Source organism: Pseudorasbora parva, chromosome 18 (genome assembly GCF_024679245.1).
Source record: "Pseudorasbora parva isolate DD20220531a chromosome 18, ASM2467924v1, whole genome shotgun sequence".
Classification (NCBI taxonomy): Eukaryota; Metazoa; Chordata; class Actinopteri; order Cypriniformes; family Gobionidae; genus Pseudorasbora; species Pseudorasbora parva.
This window is the reverse complement of record NC_090189.1, coordinates 920,879-943,606: the sequence shown is the minus strand read 5'-3', so window position 1 is coordinate 943,606 and position 22,728 is coordinate 920,879. Positions and strand designations below refer to the sequence as shown.

The 22,728-nt window shown below is 45.5% G+C and overlaps 1 protein-coding gene across 2 annotated transcripts in view; it reads left to right on the top strand.

Annotated features, from left to right (window-relative positions):
* The window catches only part of LOC137045827 (E3 ubiquitin-protein ligase UHRF2-like), a 52,596-nt gene extending 35,787 nt beyond the window's left edge, over positions 1-16,809 (top strand). For both annotated transcript variants that reach the window (XM_067422750.1, XM_067422751.1), the window contains exons 4-16: positions 1,641-1,859; positions 2,095-2,204; positions 2,411-2,597; positions 3,805-3,928; positions 5,592-5,699; positions 5,969-6,073; positions 7,892-7,998; positions 8,083-8,245; positions 8,775-8,912; positions 9,121-9,340; positions 9,796-9,947; positions 10,090-10,188; positions 16,276-16,809. In XM_067422750.1, the coding sequence (XP_067278851.1) occupies positions 1,641-1,859; positions 2,095-2,204; positions 2,411-2,597; positions 3,805-3,928; positions 5,592-5,699; positions 5,969-6,073; positions 7,892-7,998; positions 8,083-8,245; positions 8,775-8,912; positions 9,121-9,340; positions 9,796-9,947; positions 10,090-10,188; positions 16,276-16,422 (1,879 nt within the window). In that variant the 3' untranslated portion in view covers positions 16,423-16,809. The remainder of the gene's footprint in view (positions 1-1,640; positions 1,860-2,094; positions 2,205-2,410; positions 2,598-3,804; positions 3,929-5,591; positions 5,700-5,968; positions 6,074-7,891; positions 7,999-8,082; positions 8,246-8,774; positions 8,913-9,120; positions 9,341-9,795; positions 9,948-10,089; positions 10,189-16,275) is intronic.
* Positions 16,810-22,728: the final 5,919 nt, after the last annotated feature.

Genomic DNA, 22,728 nt, shown 5'->3' with positions numbered 1-22,728 from the left:
ACATTCAGGCGTTCATCCTCACATTCAGGCGTTCATCCTCACATTCAGGCGTTCGTCCTCACATTCAGCTGTTCGTCCTCACATTCGGCTGTTCGTCCCCACATTCAGGCGTTCATCCTCTCATTTAGGCGTTCATCCTCACATTCAGGCGTTCATCCGCGCATTCAGGCGTTCATCCTCACATTCAGGTGTTCATTCCCACATTCAGGCGTTCATCCGCATATTCAGGCGTTCATCCTCACATTCAGGCGTTCATCCTCACATTCAGCTGTTCATCCTCACATTCAGCTGTTCATCCTCACATTCAGGTGGTCATCCTCATATTCAGCTGTTCATCCTCACATTCAGCTTTTCATTCCCACATTCAGGCGTTCATCCGCATATTCAGGCGTTCATCCTCACATTCAGGCGTTCATCCTCACATTCAGCTGTTCATCCTCACATTCAGCTGTTCATCCTCACATTCAGGTGGTCATCCTCACATTCAGCTGTTCATCCTCACATTCAGCTTTTCATCCTCACATTCAGGCGTTCATCCTCACATTCAGGCGTTCATCCTCACATTCAGCTGTTCATCCCCACATTCAGCTGTTCATCCCCACATTCAGGCGTTCATCCTCACATTCAGGCTTTCATCCTCACATTCAGGCTTTCATCCTCACATTCAGGTGTTCATCCTCACATTCAGGTGTTCATCCTCACATTCAGGTGTTCATCCTCACATTCAGGTGTTCATCCTCACATTCAGCTGTTCATCCTCACATTCAGCTGTTCATCCTCACATTCAGGCGTTCATCCTCACATTCGGCTGTTCGTCCGCACATTCGGCTGTTCATCCCCACATTCAGGCGTTTATCCTCTCATTTAGGCGTTCATCCTCACATTCAGGCGTTCATCCTCACATTCAGGCGTTCATCCTCACATTCAGGTGTTCATCCCCACATTCAGGCGTTCATCCGCACATTCAGGCGTTCATCCTCACATTCAGCTGTTCATCCTCACATTCAGGTTTTCATCCTCACATTCAAGTGTTCATCCTCACATTCAGCTGTTCATCCTCACATTCAGGCGTTCATCCTCACATTCAGGCGCTCATCCTCACATTCAGCTGTTCATCCTCACATTCAGGCGTTCATCCTTACATTCAAGCATTCATCCTCACAGTCAGGCGTTCATCCTCACAGTCAGGCGTTCATCCTTACATTCAGGCATTCATCCTCACAGTCAGGCGTTCATCCTCACAGTCAGGCGTTCATCCTCACAGTCAGGCGTTCATCCGCACATTCAGGCGTTCATCCGCACAGTTAGGCGTTCATCCTCACATTCAGCTGTTCATCATCACATTCAGCTTTTCATCCTCACATTCAGGCATTCATTCTCACATTCAGGCGTTCATCCTCTCATTCAGGCGTTCATCCGCACATTCAGGCTTTCATCCGCACAAACCAGTAATGAAACAAGTGAGTGTTAATGAGTGAGTCATTGAATCATTCATTCAAGAGATTTGTTCAGAACCACTGATTCATCCAGAAATGAAACGAGTTCTGTTAAAATCTCTAAATATTTGTTTTTGGGTTTTATGATCCTTTAAACATGATGACTGGTTTATTGTTTTGTTGATAATGATGTTCTGTTTTCAGCTATCCGGAGAACGGTGTGGTGGTGATGAGCCGAGATGACGTGCGCCCGCGGGCCAGGACTCTGCTCCGCTTCGACCAGCTTCAGGTTGGGGATCTGGTGATGGTCAACTATAACCTGGAGCTGCCCGAGGAGCGAGGGTTCTGGTACGATGCCGAGATTACGGAGCTCAACGCCGTCTCACGCACCAACAAAGAGATCCACGTCAAGATCCTGCTGGGGTGAGCGCGCTCTCCACCGCCCAATAACGGCTCGCTTTCACTTCAAGAAGTTATTACTGTTGGACAATTCATTCATTCAAGAGATTTGTTCTGAAACACTGATTCATCCAGTAATGAAACGAGTGAAGACTCTGAGTGAGTCATTGAATCATTCACACTGGTCACATGATCTCAGCAGTGCTGCACGTGTGAAGATGATGTCACTGTAATCTCCTGCTGTGATTGGCTGTTTCAGAGGTCCGGGCGATGTGATTGGTGACTGTAAGCTGCAGTTTCTGGATGAGATTTACCGGATTGAGACCCCTGGAGCACCAGCGCTGTCTGCGGCGGACGGACCGTTCAAACGTACACACACACTCTCTCTCACACACAGATCACATGTTGAGTTGAAGTATTGTGTCTGTGATATGTGTAATGTGTGTGTCAGCGCTCTCACACACACACACAGTTGACATGTTGAGTTGCATGCTCACACACACACCAATTATATGTTAAGTTGCAGTATTGTGTGTGTGTGTGTGGGGGTGGGTGTGTGTGTGTGTGTGTGTCAGGTAAGAGCGGTCCGGAGTGTAAGCACTGTAAAGCGGACCCGGACGCCGAGTGTCGTTTCTGCTCGTGTTGTGTGTGTGGAGGGAAGCAGGACGCACACATGCAGCTGCTCTGTGACGAGTGTAACATGGCCTTCCACATCTACTGCCTGAACCCGCCGCTGGCCTCTATACCTGAGGACGAGGACTGGTGAGACTCTCACACACACACACACACACACACACACACACACACACACACACACACACACACACACTGCCCCTAAACCTACCCATCACACACACACACATACTGCCCTTAAACCTACCCATCACACACACACACACACACACACACTGCCCCTAAACCTACCCATCACACACACACACACACTGCCCCTAAACCTACCCATCCCACAAACAAACACACACACAGACACACACACACACACACACACACACACACACTGCCCCTAAACCTACCCATCACACACACACACATTGCTCCTAAACCTACCCATCACACACACACACACACACACACACTGCCCCTAAACCTACCCATCACACACACACACACTGCACCTAAACCTACCCATCACACACACACACACACACACACACACACTGCCCCTAAACCTACCCATCACACACACACACACACACACACACACTGCCCCTAAACCTACCCATCACACACACACACACACTGCTCCTAAACCTACCCATCACACACACACACACACACACACACACACACACACACACACACACACACTGCCCCTAAACCTACCCATCACACACATCCACACACTGCCCCTAAACCAAACACACACACACACACACAAACACACACACTGCCCCTAAACCTACCCATCACACACGCGCATACACACACACACACACACACACACACACACACACACACACACACACTGCCCCTAAACCTACCCATCACACACACACACACACACACACACACTGCCCCTAAACCTACCCATCACACACACACACACACACACTGCCCCTAAACCTACCCATCACACACACACACACACACACACACATACACACACACACACACACACTGCCCCTAAACCTACCCATCACACACACTCTTATCTTGAATTTAGGGGTATTTTGGTTCATTTTGATCTGTTCCTGCTTCAGTTCACTCATAATGTTCATCAGTGTTTCTCACACACACACACACACACACACACACATACACACACACTCTCTCTCTCTCTCTCACACACACACACACACTCACACACATTCTTTGACTGACAGTACATGGACATGGTCACTTATCCTGTAATATTTGTGTGTGTGTGTGTGTGTGTGTGTGTGTGTGTGTGTGTGTGTGTGTGTGTGTGTGTGTGTGTGTGTGTGTGTGTGTGTGTGTGTGTGTGCAGGTACTGCCCCACCTGTAAGAATGACAGCAGTGAGGTCGTCAAAGCCGGAGAGAAACTCAGAACCAGCAAGAAGAAATCCAAGATGCCGTCAGCCACGACAGAGAGCCAGAGAGACTGGGGCAAGGTGAGACACACACACACACACACACACACTCCTGCTCACACGCTGGACACAAGGAGAGACACGCACACACACACACACACTCACTCCTGCTCACACGCTGGACACAAGGAGAGACACGCACACACACACACACACTCACTCCTGCTCACACGCTGGACACGAGGAGACACACACCTCTCTCACACACACACCTCACTCACACACACATCTCACTCACACACACACACACACACACACACACACACCTCTCTCTCACACACACATCTCACTCACACACACACCTCACTCACACACACACCTCACTCACACACACCTCACTCACTCACACACACACACACACACACACACACCTCTCTCTCACACACACATCTCACTCACACACACTTTTCTCATACAAACACACTCACTCACTCGGCTGAGTGATTGGTCAGCTGGAGCAGTGTGTTGTGATGGGTGTTTGGGAAATGTCCCGCCCCTTACCATAACCGGCAGTCTCAACACACGACTAACTAACTCAACCAGACTGTGTGTTTGGACACACACACACACACACACACACACAAACACACACGTCACTGCTTTCCCACAATGCAGTGCTCAGTGCTCATAAACTGCCTCTCAGTAAACGAGCGTCTGAAACTATTCAAGCTCTTATTTCTCACACAATCAAGCCTTTGATCTGCAGATGAAGCAGCTCGATGTTCAGCCGTTATTAATCAACGCACGCACACACACACACACACACACACACACACACACACACACACACACACACACACACACACGGACATGCTCTCTTTGGTTGTGCTTTTGCTTACAGGTCATTAAGGAGAACTTAAGGAATGCCAGAGAAAATTAAGAAATAAAAGTTTTGATCTGTGCTTATTAACACAGCAGGATAAACGGTGTGTGTGTGTGTGTGTGTGTGTGTGTGTGTGTGTGTGTGTGTGTGTGTGTGTGTGTGTGTGTGATGGGTAGGTTTAGGGGCATGGGCTGTGTGTGTGTGTGTGTGTGTGTGTGTGTGTGTGTGTGTGTGTGATGGGTAGGTTTAGGGGCATGGGCAGTGTGTGTGTGTGTGTGTGTGTGTGTGTGTGATGGGTAGGTTTAAGGGCAGTGTGTGTGTGTGTGTGTGTGTGTGTGTGTGTGATGGGTGGGTTTAAGGGCTGTGTGTGTGTGTGTGTGTGTGTGTGTGTGTGTGTGTGTGTGTGTGTGTGTGTGTGTGTGTGTGTGAGATGGGTAGGTTTAGGGGCATGGGCAGTGTGTGTGTGTGTGTGTGTGTGTGTGTGTGTGTGTGATGGGTAGGTTTAGGGGCATGGGCAGTGTGTGTGTGATGGGTAGGTTTAAGGGCAGTGTGTGTGTGTGTGTGTGTGTGTGTGTGTGTGTGTGTGTGTGTGTGTGTGTGTGTGTGTGTGTGTGTGTGTGTGTGTGTGTGTGTGTGTGTGTGTGTGTGTGTGTGTGTGTGTGTGTGTGTGTGTGTGTGTGATGGGTGGGTGGGTTTAAGGGCAGTGTGTGTGTGTGTGTGATGGGTGGGTGGGTTTAAGGGCAGTGTGTGTGTGTGTGTGTGTGTGGAATGTTGTAGAATGTATAGTTAGAGTAAAATCCTTTATGCCTATGGAAAGTCCCCACAATTCACGAAAACACAATGTGTGTGTGTGTGTTTTAGGGTATGGCGTGTGTGGGCCGCACTAAAGAGTGCACCATCGTCCCATCCAATCACTACGGCCCCGTTCCTGGCGTTCCCGTCGGAACCACGTGGAAGTTTCGTGTTCAGGTGAGGCGATCCGCAGCGGTGCATTCTGGGAAGGGGTCAAGGCCTTTACACACTGAGTCTGAAATTCACATGAGAAATTTTCCTCACGTTATGTCGATCACTCTCGCACACTGGAGGACCCTGATAGAAATGTAGTGAAGTTAAGTACAGTACTCGAGTAAATGAGCTTAGTGACTGTCCAGCTCTGCCTTTAACTGTGTGTGTGTGTGTGTGTGTGTGTGTGTGTGTGTGTGTGTGTGTGTGTGTGTGTGTGTGTGTGTGTGTGGCAGGTGAGCGAGGCGGGCGTCCATAGGCCTCATGTGGGCGGGATCCACGGACGCAGTAACGACGGCTCGTATTCGCTGGTGCTGGCGGGCGGATTCGAGGATGAAGTGGTGAGGGATAAACATATTTTTGCATAAATATTCTCACTTTATCAGACCAGATGAGCCATAACAGCATCAAATGTGACAGTAAGTCCATTCCTGACATTTCCTCACTACTAAATATTCCACGCTCAACTGTTAGTGGGATTATAACAAAGTGGAAGCCATTGGGGACAACAGCAACTCAGCCACGAAGTGTTAAATCCCAGAGCGGGGTCAGCGCATGCTGAGGGTCACAGTGCGCAGAAGTCTCCAACTTTCTGCAGAGTCATCAGCTCCAGACCTCCAGACTTCTGTGGCCTTCAGATGAGCTCAAGAACAGCGGAGAGAGCTTCATGGAATGGGTTTCCATGGCCGAGCAGCTCATCCAAGCCTTACATCACCAACAGCAATGCAAAGTGTGGGATGCAGTGGAGTAAAGCAGCCGCTACTGGACTCTAGAGCAGTGAGACGTGTTCTCTGAGCGACCAACCACGCTTCAGTCTGACAATCCCATGGACGAGTCTGGGTTTGGCCGTCGCCTGGAGAACGGGACTCGCCTGACTGCAGTGTGCCAAGTTTTATTTAGAACATCAATCTTATAACATTATTTATCGGGAATGCCGTACCGAACGTTTCAATATTATATTGAGTATTGTGGCATCCCTAATATATATATATTAAGTTTATTGCAAAATATCCAAATATCAAATATCTCAGTATTTAGAGTTTCGTTCAATCCTTCATGGGAGTGGGCGGAGCTAACAAGCTCTTTTGCTGTGATTTGTGCCGCCTTCACGTGCTCTCGTAATTATCGTAAATACGAGTTTCCGAGCTAAAAATTGCACATGAGCGCCCTCTGGTGTCGTGTTGGGAAGTTCGGGGAATAATTGTGATACCCAAGTTCCTGAGATGGGCGTGGCATAACCGTTCAAAATGGCGGACGGGAGACGAATTTCTGGTGTTTTGTTAGGGTTTTTTTCCACAACAATTTCATTGTCTTGTCTTGTCGTTAAAGCATATTAACACACATTAATAATCATTTGAAGCATATTGTGTATTTTAAATACATTGAAAATCTCTTCCAGAATAGTGAGCAAGCTGACGATCTAGATAGTGTGGTAAAGTAGCTCTACAATAGGATCATATGGCTGAAAACTATTGCCATTTGAGTCTTTAAGCAGCCTTATCTTGTCTGCATTATGCCTTTATTGTGAATGTGATTATAAACGATACGCTTTCGTGTTGTGCTGCTGTGTTTGCCAGTGATTGTGATTTTCTGGGACCGGGAAATGACTGAAATGGTTATAGTGTTAAAATTACATTTTCACAAGAAGCACAAAAGTATGAACCTGGCGTCCTCCATTCTCTCCGACAACAAAGCGCCTGAACACAACAAGCTCATAATCACGACTTCTGAAATCAAGATGCATTTACTATAAAAGACTTCTGAAGCGGGAAACTTACGAGAGCACGTGAAGGCGGCATTACTCACGTGATTTCTACAGCATTATGGGTAATGTAGTTTTCCACCATAAAGTCTGCTGTTAAACATTATTACTTTGAAACTAAGCTGAAATAATGCTGGCTAACAGCTTCAACAGAAGCAAAGACCTCGTAGCTCTTTAACGGTTTATAAGCTATTAATAATCAGTTTTCCCATGGAGAGTTTAGTCTTCCAGAACGACTGTGTTCCGTGCGTGTGTGTGTGTGTGTGTGTGTGTGTGATGGGTAGGTTTAGGGGCAGTGTAAGGGGATAGAAAATACGGTTTGTACAGTATAAAAACCATTACGCCTATGGAATGTCCCCATATGTCACAAAAACAAACGTGTGTGTGTGTGTTTCAGGATCGGGGCGATGAGTTCACCTACACCGGCAGCGGAGGTCGTGACCTCTCTGGAAACAAGCGAATCGGCGAGCATTCGTTCGATCAGACACTCACACACATGAACAGGTGATCCTGTGGCGTTTCTGATGTTCACATACACACGTGCAACATGTGACTGTACGTGTTTCTTGTTGACCTCTGACTTCTCAGGGCTCTGGCGCTGAACTGTGACGCTCCGCTGAATGATAAGGACGGGGCGGAGTCTCGAAACTGGAGAGCCGGAAAACCGGTGCGAGTGATCCGGAGCTCGAAGGGCCGACGAATCAGCAAATACGCCCCAGAGGAGGGCAACAGATACGACGGCATTTATAAGGCACACACACTCTCACTCGCTCACACACACTTACACACACTCACACTCACTCGCTTACACACACACACTCACTCACTCAAACACTCACTCAGTCACTCACTCACACACTCACACACACACTCACTCACACACTCACTCACTCACACACACTCACTCTCACACACACTCACTCTCACACACACACACACTCACTCACTCACTCACTCACACACACTCACTCTCACGCTCACACACTCACTCACTCACACACTCACTCACACACTCACACACACACTCACTCACTCACTCACTCACTCACTCACTCACTCTCACACACACACACTCACTCACTCACACACACGCTCACACACTCACTCACACACTCACTCACTCACACACTCACTCCCTCACACTCTCACACACACACACACACACACACACACTCACACACTCACTCACTCACACACTCACTCCCTCACACTCTCACTCTCACACACACACACACACACACACACACAAACACACTCTGACAGTCGTCTGATGTGTTTAGGTGGTGAAGTATTGGCCTGAGATTGGGAAGTGTGGTTTCCTGGTGTGGCGATATTTGCTGCGGCGAGATGACATGGAGCCGGCGCCGTGGACTCCTGAAGGCATGGAGCGCAGCAAGAAACTGGGCCTCAAAGTCCAGGTGTGTGTGTATGTGTGTGTGTGTGTGTGTGTGTGTGTGTGTGTGTGTGTGTGTGTGTGTGTGTGTGTGATGGGTAGGTATAGGGGCAGGGTCACTGTGTGTGTTTGTGTGAGAGAGAGAAAGAGGGTTTTCTATTCTGTAAGTGCGGAACTAATCATTCTGCAGTCTTCTTATAATGTCTGGCTGTGTCTGATTGGCTGTTCTTCAGTATCCTCCGGGCTATCTGGAGGCCATGGCCAATAAGACGAAGCGCGAGGCAACGGTGCGATCGATCAGCTCCACGCGGGGCAGGAAGCGGGGTCGACCGCGCTCCACTCGCCCAGTCAAGAGGAGCCATGAGGAGGAAGAAGAGGAGAAGCCTGCGGAGAACATGGAGGAGGAGGAGCTGAGCAACAGCAGTCCACACACTCCTGAAGAACAACACACACGTATGGTCGCACATTAGCTGTGTGTGTGTGTGTGGGCATGTTTTTGTGACATATGAGGACTCAAATGTGTATAATGCCATGGGTATGACACAGGTATTACAGGAGAGGGTGAAATATGAGGACATTACCCATGGCCCCACTTTACAAAAGGCTTATAAATCACACAGGAGGAGTTTTTATGAGAAAGTAATAATGCAGAATGTTTCCTGTGATGGGCAGGTTAAGGGGCAGTGTGTGTGTGTGTGTGTGTGTGATGGGTAGGTTAAGGGGCAGTGTGTGTGTGTGTGTGATGGGTAGGTTGAGGCGCTGTGTGTGTGTGCGTGCGTGCGTGTGATGGGTAGGTTTAGGGGCAGTGTAGGGGCATAGAAAATACAGTTTGTACAGTATAAAAGCCATTACGTCTATGGCAAGTCCCCACAAAGATAGTGAACCAGACGTGTGTGTGTGTGTGTCAGGTGTGTGTGAGGAGCCAGAGGAGCCGCCGGTGAAGCGTCTGAAGGAAGTGGAATCGTTCGTTCTCTCAGAACAGCAGCGAAATCTGATACAGGAAGACGAACCCAACAGGAAGTTGTGGGACGAAGCGCTGAGCTTCCTCACGGAGGGACCGGTAAACATGATCACACACACACCTACTTTTATAAATTATAATAAAGAAATTATAAAAGTATATCAATGCTACTTAAATAAGATGGTGTTAAATTTCTTCTGGCCATGGATACGCTAATGCTTCACTCCCTGTTGTCCTACAGAACTTCCTTCGTAAGGTGGAGCAGATGTTCATGTGCGTGTGTTGTCAGGAATTATCCTTCCAGCCCGTCACTACCGAGTGTTCGCACAACGTCTGCAAGGTTTGTGATGCACACATCTGTCAATCATCACTGCACCATCATAACATCTGCAGTCGTCACTGCACCATCATAACATCTGCAGTCATCACTGCACCCTCATAACATCTGCAGTCGTCACTGCACCATCATAACATCAGTCAATCATCACTGTACCATCATAACATCTGCAGTAATCACTGCACCCTCATAACATCTGCACTCGTCACTGCACCATCATAACATCAGTCAATCATCACTGTACCATCATAACATCTGCAGTCGTCACTGCACCCTCATAACATCTGCAGTCGTCACTGCACCATCATAACATCAGTCAATCATCATTGTACCATCATAACATCTGCAGTCGTCACTGCACCATCATAACATCAGTCAATCATCACTGTACCATCATAACATCTGCAGTCGTCACTGCACCATCATAACATCTGCAGTCATCACTGCACCCTCATAACATCTGCAGTCGTCACTGCACCATCATAACATCAGTCAATCATCACTGTACCATCATAACATCTGCAGTCGTCACTGCACCCTCATAACATCAGTCAATCATCACTGTACCATCATAACATCTGCAGTCGTCACTGCACCATCATAACATCAGTCAATCATCACTGCACCATCATAACATCTGCAGTCGTCACTGCACCATCATAACATCTGCAGTCATCACTGCACCCTCATAACATCTGCAGTCGTCACTGCACCATCATAACATCATTCAATCATCACTGTACCATCATAACATCTGCAGTAATCACTGCACCCTCATAACATCTGCACTCGTCACTGCACCATCATAACATCAGTCAATCATCACTGTACCATCATAACATCTGCAGTCGTCACTGCACCCTCATAACATCTGCAGTCGTGACTGCACCATCATAACATCAGTCAATCATCACTGTACCATCATAACATCTGCAGTCGTCACTGCACCATCATAACATCAGTAAATCATCACTGTACCATCATAACATCTGCAGTCGTCACTGCACCATCATAACATCTGCAGTCATCACTGCCCCCTCATAACATCAGTCAATTATCACTGTACCATCATAACATCTGCAGTCGTCACTGCACCATCATAACATCAGTCAATCATCACTGTACCATCATAACATCTGCAGTCGTCACTGCACCCTCATAACATCTGCAGTCGTCACTGCACCCTCATAACATCTGCAGTCGTCACTGCACCAACATAACATCTGCAGTCGTCACTGCACCCTCATAACGTCTGCAGTCGTCACTGCACCCTCATAACATCTGCAGTCGTCACTGCACCCTCATAACATCTGCAGTCGTCACTGCACCATTATAACATCTGCAGTCGTCACAGCACCATCATAACATCTGCAGTCGTCACTGCACCATTATAACATCTGCAGTCGTCACTGCACCCTCATAACATCTGCAGTCGTCACTGCACCCTCATAACATCTGCAGTCGTCACTGCACCATCATAACATCTGCAGTCGTCACTGCAAACATTAATAACATCTGCAGTTGTCACTGCACCATCATAACATCTGCAGTCATCACTGCACCATCATAACATCTGCAGTCGTCACTGCACACTCATAACATCTGCAGTCGTCACTGCACCATCATAACATCTGCAGTCCTCACTGCACCATCATAACATCTGCAGTCGCCATTGCACCCTCATAACATCAGTCAATCATCACTGTACCATCATAACATCTGCAGTCGTCACTGCACCATCATAACATCTGCAGTCGTCACTGCACCATCATAACATCTGCAGTCGTCACTGCACCATTATAACATCTGCAGTCGTCACTGCACCATTATAACATCTGCAGTCGGCACTGCACCCTCAAAACATCTGCAGTCGGCACTGCACCATCATAACATCTACAGTTGGCACTGCACCATCATAACATCTGCAGTTGTCACTGCACCATCATAACATCTGCAATCGTCACTGCACCCTCATAACATCTGCAGTTGTCACTGCACCATCATAACATCTGCAGTCGTCACTGCACCATTATAACATCTGCAGTCGTCACTGCACCATCATAACATCTGCAGTCGTCACTGCACCATCATAACATCAGTCAATCATCACTGTACCATCAAAACATCTGCAGTCGTCACTGCACCCTCATGACATCAGTCAATCATCACTGTACCATCATAACATCTGCAGTCGTCACTGCACCATCATAACGTCTGCAGTCGTCACTGCACCCTCATAACATCTGCAGTCGTCACTGCACCCTCATAACATCTGCAGTCGTCACTGCACCATTATAACATCTGCAGTCGTCACAGCACCATCATAACATCTGCAGTCGTCACTGCACCATCATAACATCTGCAGTCGTCACTGCACCATCATAACATCTGCAGTCGTCACTGCACCATTATAACATCTGCAGTCGTCACTGCACCATCATAACATCTGCAGTCGTCACTGCACACTCATAACATCTGCAGTCGTCACTGCACCATCATAACATCTGCAGTCCTCACTGCACCATCATAACATCTGCAGTCGCCATTGCACCCTCATAACATCAGTCAATCATCACTGTACCATCATAACATCTGCAGTCGTCACTGCACCATCATAACATCTGCAGTCGTCACTGCACCATCATAACATCTGCAGTCGTCACTGCACCATTATAACATCTGCAGTCGTCACTGCACCATTATAACATCTGCAGTCGGCACTGCACCCTCAAAACATCTGCAGTCGGCACTGCACCATCATAACATCTACAGTTGGCACTGCACCATCATAACATCTGCAGTTGTCACTGCACCATCATAACATCTGCAATCGTCACTGCACCCTCATAACATCTGCAGTTGTCACTGCACCATCATAACATCTGCAGTCATCACTGCACCCTCATAACATCTGCAGTCGTCACTGCACCATCATAACATCAGTCAATCATCACTGTACCATCATAACATCTGCAGTCGTCACTGCACCCTCATAACATCAGTCAATCATCACTGTACCATCATAACATCTGCAGTCGTCACTGCACCATTATAACATCTGCAGTCGTCACTGCACCATTATAACATCTGCAGTCGGCACTGCACCCTCAAAACATCTGCAGTCGGCACTGCACCATCATAACATCTACAGTTGGCACTGCACCATCATAACATCTGCAATCGTCACTGCACCCTCATAACATCTGCAGTTGTCACTGCACCATCATAACATCTGCAGTCATCACTGCACCCTCATAACATCTGCAGTCGTCACTGCACCATCATAACATCAGTCAATCATCACTGCACCCTCATAACATCTGCAGTCGTCACTGCACCATCATAACATCAGTCAATCATCACTGTACCATCATAACATCTGCAGTAATCACTGCACCCTCATAACATCTGCACTCGTCACTGCACCATCATAACATCAGTCAATCATCACTGTACCATCATAACATCTGCAGTCGTCACTGCACCCTCATAACATCTGCAGTCGTCACTGCACCCTCATAACATCAGTCAATCATCACTGTACCATCATAACATCTGCAGTCGTCACTGCACCATCATAACATCTGCAGTCATCACTGCCCCCTCATAACATCAGTCAATTATCACTGTACCATCATAACATCTGCAGTCGTCACTGCACCATCATAACATCAGTCAATCATCACTGTACCATCATAACATCTGCAGTCGTCACTGCACCCTCATAACATCTGCAGTCGTCACTGCACCCTCATAACATCTGCAGTCGTCACTGCACCAACATAACATCTGCAGTCGTCACTGCACCCTCATAACATCTGCAGTCGTCACTGCACCCTCATGACATCTGCAGTCGTCACTGCACCATCATAACATCAGTCAATTATCACTGTACCATCATAACATCTGCAGTCGTCACTGCACCATCATAACATCAGTCAATCATCACTGTACCATCATAACATCTGCAGTCGTCACTGCACCCTCATAACGTCTGCAGTCGTCACTGCACCCTCATAACATCTGCAGTCGTCACTGCACCCTCATAACATCTGCAGTCGTCACTGCACCCTCATAACATCTGCAGTCGTCACTGCACCCTCATAACATCTGCAGTCGTCACTGCACCATCATAACATCTGCAGTCGTCACTGCACCCTCATAACATCTGCAGTCGTCACTGCACCCTCATAACATCTGCAGTCGTCACTGCACCATCATAACATCTGCAGTCGTCACTGCACCATCATAACATCAGTCAATCATCACTGTACCATCAAAACATCTGCAGTCGTCACTGCACCCTCATGACATCTGCAGTCGTCACTGCACCATCATAACATCAGTCAATTATCACTGTACCATCATTACATCTGCAGTCGCCATTGCACCCTCATAACATCAGTCAATCATCACTGTACCATCATAACATCTGCAGTCGTCACTGCACCATCATAACATCTGCAGTCGTCACTGCACCATCATAACATCTGCAGTCGTCACTGCACCATCATAACATCTGCAGTCGTCACTGCACCATTATAACATCTGCAGTCGGCACTGCACCCTCAAAACATCTGCAGTCGGCACTGCACCATCATAACATCTACAGTTGGCACTGCACCATCATAACATCTGCAGTTGTCACTGCACCATCATAACATCTGCAATCGTCACTGCACCCTCATAACATCTGCAGTTGTCACTGCACCATCATAACATCTGCAGTCATCACTGCACCCTCATAACATCTGCAGTCGTCACTGCACCATCATAACATCAGTCAATCATCACTGTACCATCATAACATCTGCAGTCGTCACTGCACCCTCATAACATCAGTCAATCATCACTGTACCATCATAACATCTGCAGTCGTCACTGCACCATTATAACATCTGCAGTCGTCACTGCACCATTATAACATCTGCAGTCGGCACTGCACCCTCAAAACATCTGCAGTCGTCACTGCACCATTATAACATCTACAGTTGGCACTGCACCATCATAACATCTGCAATCGTCACTGCACCCTCATAACATCTGCAGTTGTCACTGCACCATCATAACATCTGCAGTCATCACTGCACCCTCATAACATCTGCAGTCGTCACTGCACCATCATAACATCAGTCAATCATCACTGCACCCTCATAACATCTGCAGTCGTCACTGCACCATCATAACATCAGTCAATCATCACTGTACCATCATAACATCTGCAGTAATCACTGCACCCTCATAACGTCTGCAGTCGTCACTGCACCCTCATAACATCTGCAGTCGTCACTGCACCCTCATAACATCTGCAGTCGTCACTGCACCCTCATAACATCTGCAGTCGTCACTGCACCATCATAACATCTGCAGTCGTCACTGCACCATCATAACATCTGCAGTCGTCACTGCACCCTCATAACATCTGCAGTCGTCACTGCACCATCATAACATCTGCAGTCGTCACTGCACCATCATAACATCTGCAGTCGTCACTGCACCATTATAACATCTGCAGTCGTCACTGCACCCTCATAACATCTGCAGTCGTCACTGCACCCTCATAACATCTGCAGTCGTCACTGCACCATCATAACATCTGCAGTCGTCACTGCACACATTAATAACATCTGCAGTCGTCACTGCACCATCATAACATCTGCAGTCGTCACTGCACCCTCATAACATCTGCAGTCGTCACTGCACCCTCATAACATCTGCAGTTGTCACTGCACCCTCATAACATCTGGAGTCGTCACTGCACCCTCATAACATCTGCAGTCGACACTGCACCCTCATAACATCTGCAGTCGTCACTGCACCCTCATAACATCTGCAGTCGTCACTGCACCATCATAACATCTGGAGTCGTCACTGCACCATCATAACATCTGCAGTCGTCACTGCACCCTCATAACATCTGCAGTCGTCACTGCACCCTCATAACGTCTGCAGTTGTCACTTTGACAAAGCTTAGACAATTTGAAAGCTTAGACTTTGTTGCATGTATATGAATGTTGATAAATGTCAGGTTTCTTTCTTGTGTGTGTGAGTAACGCTGTTGTGTTGTGTTGTGTTGTGTTGTGTTTACAGACGTGTCTGCAGAGGTCATTTCGTGCCGAAGTCTTCACCTGCCCCGCCTGCCGCCATGATCTAGGCAAAGACTACGCCATGACCCTCAACAAAACCCTCCAGCTGCTCCTGGATCAGTTCTTCCCCGGCTACAGCAAAGGACGATGAGTCTGATCCAGAACATACGGACAAAGATCTGCTCTCCGCACAAGCGTCTCTTACACACACACACACACACACACACTCAATCTCCCATCAGCACCAGCCTGACATTTGTGTCCAAACCCAACAGATGACGAACTCGATTATGCCGAAGATACGGATTGACTGAGCTCGGATCAGAATCAGAAAATGTCGCGTAAGAAGTGAATCCTGTCAGAAACACGTCGCCTCATATTTCCCCCCCCAAAAAAATATATATATTATGCACAAAAAAACACCAATTCTTATTAATGTGTCCAGATGTTTTTTCTCATTGGTGATTTCAGTTAGATTCTACACTGCAAAAAATCCTTTTCTTACTCATTATTTTTGTCTTGTTTCTAGTCAAAATATCAAAAAATTCTTAATACTAGACAAGAAAAAGTAATTGTCTTGTTTTGGGAAAAATAACTCAAAATGAAGAGAGTTTTTGCTTAAAATAAAATAAATAATCTGCCAATGGGGTGAGAATAAATAATCTTAATTCAAACAGAAAACAAGATTATTTTTCTCACCCCATTGGCAGATTATTTATCTTATTTTAAGCAAAAACTCTCTTCATTTTGAGTTATTTTCCCCAAAACAAGACAATAATTTGTACTTGTCTAGTAAATGTTTCTTAATGTAAGAATTATTTTGAGATTTTGACTGGAAACAAGACAAAAATACTAAGTAAGAAAAGCATTTGTGCAGTGATTTGTTATTAAAATGAGCATTAGATGCAGTGCAACAAATCCAGTGTGTAAATGCTTTGAATATGTATCGTTTTTATATGTGCTTTTAATATTTTAAATATAAATACAATTTAATAATATATCAGTTTTTGGCATTATATTAAAGGGGGTAGTGTATTTCAAACAGGCGTTTGTGCAGTGAATTATGAGCAGGATGTTGAACCGAATCCTATGATTGCCGCTGGGAATCGCTCCAGATTTGTAAAGTGCAGTTTTTCTTCGGCCTCGGACCGATGTTCGTTAACCTGAGCTGGTGTTCCTTTACACTGCAAAAAATGCTCTTCTTACTCAGTATTTTTGTCTTGTTTCTAGTCCGAACATCTAAAAATTCTTAAAACAAGAAGTATTTACTAGACAAGCAAAAGTAATTGTCTTGTTTTGGGGAAAAATAACTCAAAATGAAGAGAGTTTTTGCTTAAAATAAGATAAATAATCTGCCAATGGGGTGAGAAAAATAATCTTAATTCAAACAGAAAACAAGATTATTTTTCTTATTTTAAGCAAAAACTCTCTTAATTTTAAGTTATTTTGCCCCAAAAATAACAATACATTTTACTTGTCTAGTAAATGTAGACATCATTTCTTAATTTTAGATATTTTGACTAGAAACAAGACAAAAATACTGAGTAAGAAAAGCATTTTTTGCAGTGTGTTCACCGTTTGTTGTTCGTTGCTTGGCCTGTTTGTCCTCTTTTTGTGGTGATGTCCTTAAACTTTTTGTTTTTCAGGAAATGCAACTGTAAAATGTTTAAAGATTACACACACACACACACACACACACACTGTTTGGTTTCCTCTCGTCTGTGATCTTGGCTGTTTTCTCTCTCTTCTGCTTCAGCTTTACTGTGGTGTTTTATGTTCTCTTGCACTTACTGAAGATCCTGTCATTGCTGTCCGACTCTTTCAGTGTAAATCTCCCAGCAGAGACATCGCTTCGAATTGTGATTCCAAATTTTATACATGGTATAATACTTGTTATGTACTTATTAAATATTTTGATTCCACATTCGGTGTGTGTGTGTGTCTCTCAGTTTCTGATCTTCTTTATATTTGGTGGTTAGTGTCCAGTTCACACTGCAACTGATAGATTGAAGGGATAGTTCACCCAAAAATGAGTGTGATGTTTATCTGCAGGACATCCCAGGTGTGTGTGTTTCTTCAGGAGAACACAAATGAAGATTCTTAACTCAGCCGTTGCTCGTATAATGCGTGTCAATGGGGTGTGTTTCTATGAGAGTAATAAACACACAGACACACGAGTCCATATTAAACCCTGAGGCTCGTGGAGACACACTGATGTCTGAAAACACGAAACGATCGCTTTCTGCCAGAAACACAACATTTGTTTTATTTTTATATTTTATTTTATATACCTCATATCAGACGAATCTCATCTAGTATTTCCAGCGCCATTACTTCCGATGAGTGAGGTTAGAATGCCAGTGCGGTCATAGATATATTTACATAGAATCCTGTGCAGGCACTAATGAGGAATCTATACACACACTCCCCTAAAGGATTATTAGGAGCACACACTAATACTGTGTTTGACCTTTCTCCTTCAGAACTGCCTTAATTCTCTGTGGCGTTGATCAACAAGCTGCTGAAAGCATTCTTTAGAAATGTTGACCCATATTGATAGGAGAGCATCTTGCAGTTGATGGAGATTTGTGGGATGCACATCCAGGGCACGAAGCTCCCGTTCCACCACATCCCAAAGATGCTCTACTGGGTTGAGATCTGGTGACTGTGGCGGCCATTTTAGTTCAGTCAACTCATTGGCATGTTCAAGAAACCAATCTGAAATGATTGGAGCTTTGTGACATGGTGCATTATCCTGCTGGAAGTAGCCATCAGAGGATGGGCACATGGTGGTCATAAAGGGATGGACATGGTCAGAAACAATGCTCAGGTGGGCCGTGGCATTTAAACGATGCCCAATTGGCACTAAGGGGCCTAAAGTGTGCCCAGAAAACATCCCCCACACCATTACACCACCACCACCAGCCTGCACAGTGGGAACAAGGCATGATGGATCCATGTTCTCATTCTGCTTACGCCAAATTCTGACTCTACCATCTGAATGTCTCAACAGAAATCGAGACTCATCAGACCAGGCAACATTTCTCCAGTCTTCAACTGTCCAATTTTGGTGAGCTTGTGCAGATTGTCGCCTCTTTTTCCTGTTTGTAGTGGAGATGAGTGGTCCCCGGTGGGGTCTTCTGCTGGTGTAGCCCATCCGCCTCAAGGTTGTGTGTGTTGTGGCTTCACAAATGCTTTGCTGCATACCTCGGTTGTAACGAGTGGTTATTTCAGTCAAAGTTGCTCTTCTATCAGCTTGAATCAGTCGGCCCATTCTCCTCTGACCTCGAGCATCAACAAGGCATTTTCTCCCACAGGACTGCCGCATACTGGATGCTCTTCCCTTTTCACACCATTCTTTGTAAACCCTAGAAATGGTTGTGTGTGTAAATCCCAGTAACTGAGCAGATTGTGAAATACTCAGACCGGCCCGTCTGGCACCAACATCCATGCCACGCTCAAAACGGCTTAAATCACCTTTCTTTCCCATTCTGACATTCATTTTGGAGTTCAGGAGATTGTCTTGACCAGGACCACACCCCTAAATGCACTGAAGAACTGCCATGTGATTGGCTGATTAGATAATTGCATTAATGAGAAATTGAATTTTTCAATTTCTGTTCCTAATAATCCTTTAGGTGAGTGTATATATCTATGATTGCGGCGTTTTTTTATTTTACCTTATGCGGATGGGAACACTAGATGAGATTCGTCTGATATGAGGTAAAAAATAACACAAATACTGTTGTGTTTCTGGCAGACAGCGATCGTTTCGTGTCTTAAGACATCAGTGTGTCTCCACGAGCCTCAGGGTTTAAAGGGGGGGTGAAACACTCAGTTTCAGTCAATCTCATGTCAATCTTGAGTACCTATAGAGTAGTACTGCATCCTTCATATCTCCGAAAAGTCTTTAGTTTTATTATATTTGTAAAAGAAATATGGGCTGTACCGAGTCTTTCCGGAAAAAAACGAGCGCCTGGAGGCGTATCATATGGGCGGAGCTAAAGAATGACGAGGCGTATCGTGTGGGCGGAGCTAAAGAATGACGAGGCGTATCGTGTGGGCGGAGCTAAAGAATGACGAATGCACAAAGCAGTGACGTCCTCAAGCGTGGAGAAACCCATGGCTATCTCAGCTAATAGATATGATCCAGAATCAGATCCGGAGGCTGAAATAGAAGCAGCAGCAGCAGGACGTCCGTCTCTGGGGTATGGACTGTATTTAGTGGCCTGTCAACATTTGTGTGTGTTTACTCGCAGTTTATGAGGACATGATTCGGTTTATGGACTATTGTATGCGACTAAACCTTAGCAGTAGCAAGCTAAACGGTTTTGCACGTCAGACTAGTGTAACGTTATACAGAGAACAACAATGGAGTCCGTTTGCGCATTTGAATGACGAAGCACGCGATCGTGTCGTTTACTGATGTTTACTCACGCGACGATAGCCGACAGCACAGACATCTGAAGCAGTTTAACTCACCGGCTGCTTCCAAAGCAGGACCGAACCTTTATCGCTGGGACCGCTCCGTCAGAAACACACTTCTTGGAGGGTGGAGATCCACTTTGCGTCGCGACTGAAGCATTTCTGCGTTCAAATCGGTTCAAATGCAGCGCTGCCTTCCCAGAATGCTGTGCTGAAGCGTTGAAGTCGCTCGACGTCACCCAGAGGAATAAAGTGGAGCGCGGCGCCTGGACTATAACGACAGAAGTGTTCACGGACGACTGGATCTGCAGCTGAGAGTGTGTATGGGCGTGCATTTCCTCTCTCGCTCTAGTCACGCGCGCGCACCCTACCGGGAGAAGAGCCCGTACGGCCCATACAAGGACCTTCCGCTCTATTAACGTCAAGCCGACCCATACTCGAAAAAAACTCTCTGAAACTTGTGAGAAACCGGAAGGAGTATTTTTAACACAGAAATACTCCATCAAACGTCCAACATTAGTTTCTGAAACTTTGTCTATGTTCAGGATGGGAATCCAAGTCTTTAACAGAGTAAAAGCTCAGTGTGCAGGAAACAGCATTTCACCGCCCCTTTAATATGGATTCATATGTCTGTGTGTTTATTACTCTCATAGAAACACACCCCATTGACACGCATTATACGAGCAACGGTTGAGTTAAAAATCTTCATTTGTGTTCTCCTGAAGAAACACACACACCTGGGATGCCCTGAAGATAAACATCACACTCTCATTTTTGGGTGAACTATCCCTTTAAGGCCAAGTTGTCCCTCCATCCTTGATTTCATCTCTCCATTTTTACACAAAAGTAGATTCTAAACCGCTCATCTCTGAAATGGGCCACGTGACGGTGGTGTGTTCTAGTGTTTTAAACCTCAGTTATATTTTCAGTGCATTATATTATTCCATTCATGAACCCTGGAGACATCTAGTGTTGACTGGAACATTGTATGTGGTTTGTTTACGTTACGTTTCTATGAAATCATGAATATATATGTGACCCTGGACCACAAGACCAGTCATAAGGGTCCATTTTGTGAAATTGAGATTTATACATAATCTTGATGCTGAATAAATTATCTTTCCATTGGTGTGTGGTTTGTTAACTATTTGAAAATCTGCAAACCTGAAGGTGAAATTTTTTTTAAAATATTGACAAAATCTCCTTTAAAGTTGTCCAAATGACGTCCTTAGCAATGCATATTACTACTAATAATACATTTTTTATATATATTTACGGTAGGATATGATTTTAATCAATTCATGGCACATGATCTTAATATCCTAATGATTTTTGGCATAAAATAAAAATGGATAATTTTGACCCACCCAATGTATTGTTGGCTATCGCCACAGATATACCCGTGAGATTTTGACTGGTTTTGAGCTCCAGGGTCACAGATGTCATTTTATTAATATGGCCATAACCATGTTGTTGTTGTTTTCACAAGAACATATTAATTCCAATGTAGATACTTTGCTATAGAAATAAACATGTCCAGATCAAATTTCACCCCAAAATCTGTATAAATTAACATTTTTAAATTGACATAAGCTTAATTATCATATAAATATCATTAAAATCATAATATCAAAATATGTCACAAAATAAAAAAGTTTTTTTTTTCGATTTCAGGGTGAACTTGGATTTTTTTTTTTTTTTTTTTTTTTTTTTTTGACCAGTTTTGTGAGATTTACCTGAAGAATCCAGAGTTTATTCCCTGTTTCTCCTCTAATGTTCTCCTGTTCTTCTGGGATCCGAACCTTCAGCATCAATAAAAAATGATGGAAATACTGGTGTTATGGAGGGATTTCACTCAGAAAGCTTTACTGAGAACATATAGTTGATTTTCTTTAACTGTGTGTGTGTGTGTGTGTGTGTGTGTGTGTGTGTGTGTGTGTGTGTGTGTGTGTGTGTGTGTGTGTGTGTGTGTGTGTGTGTGTGTGTGTGTGTGTGTGTGTGTGTGTGTGTGTGCCATGAAAAACCATGAAAT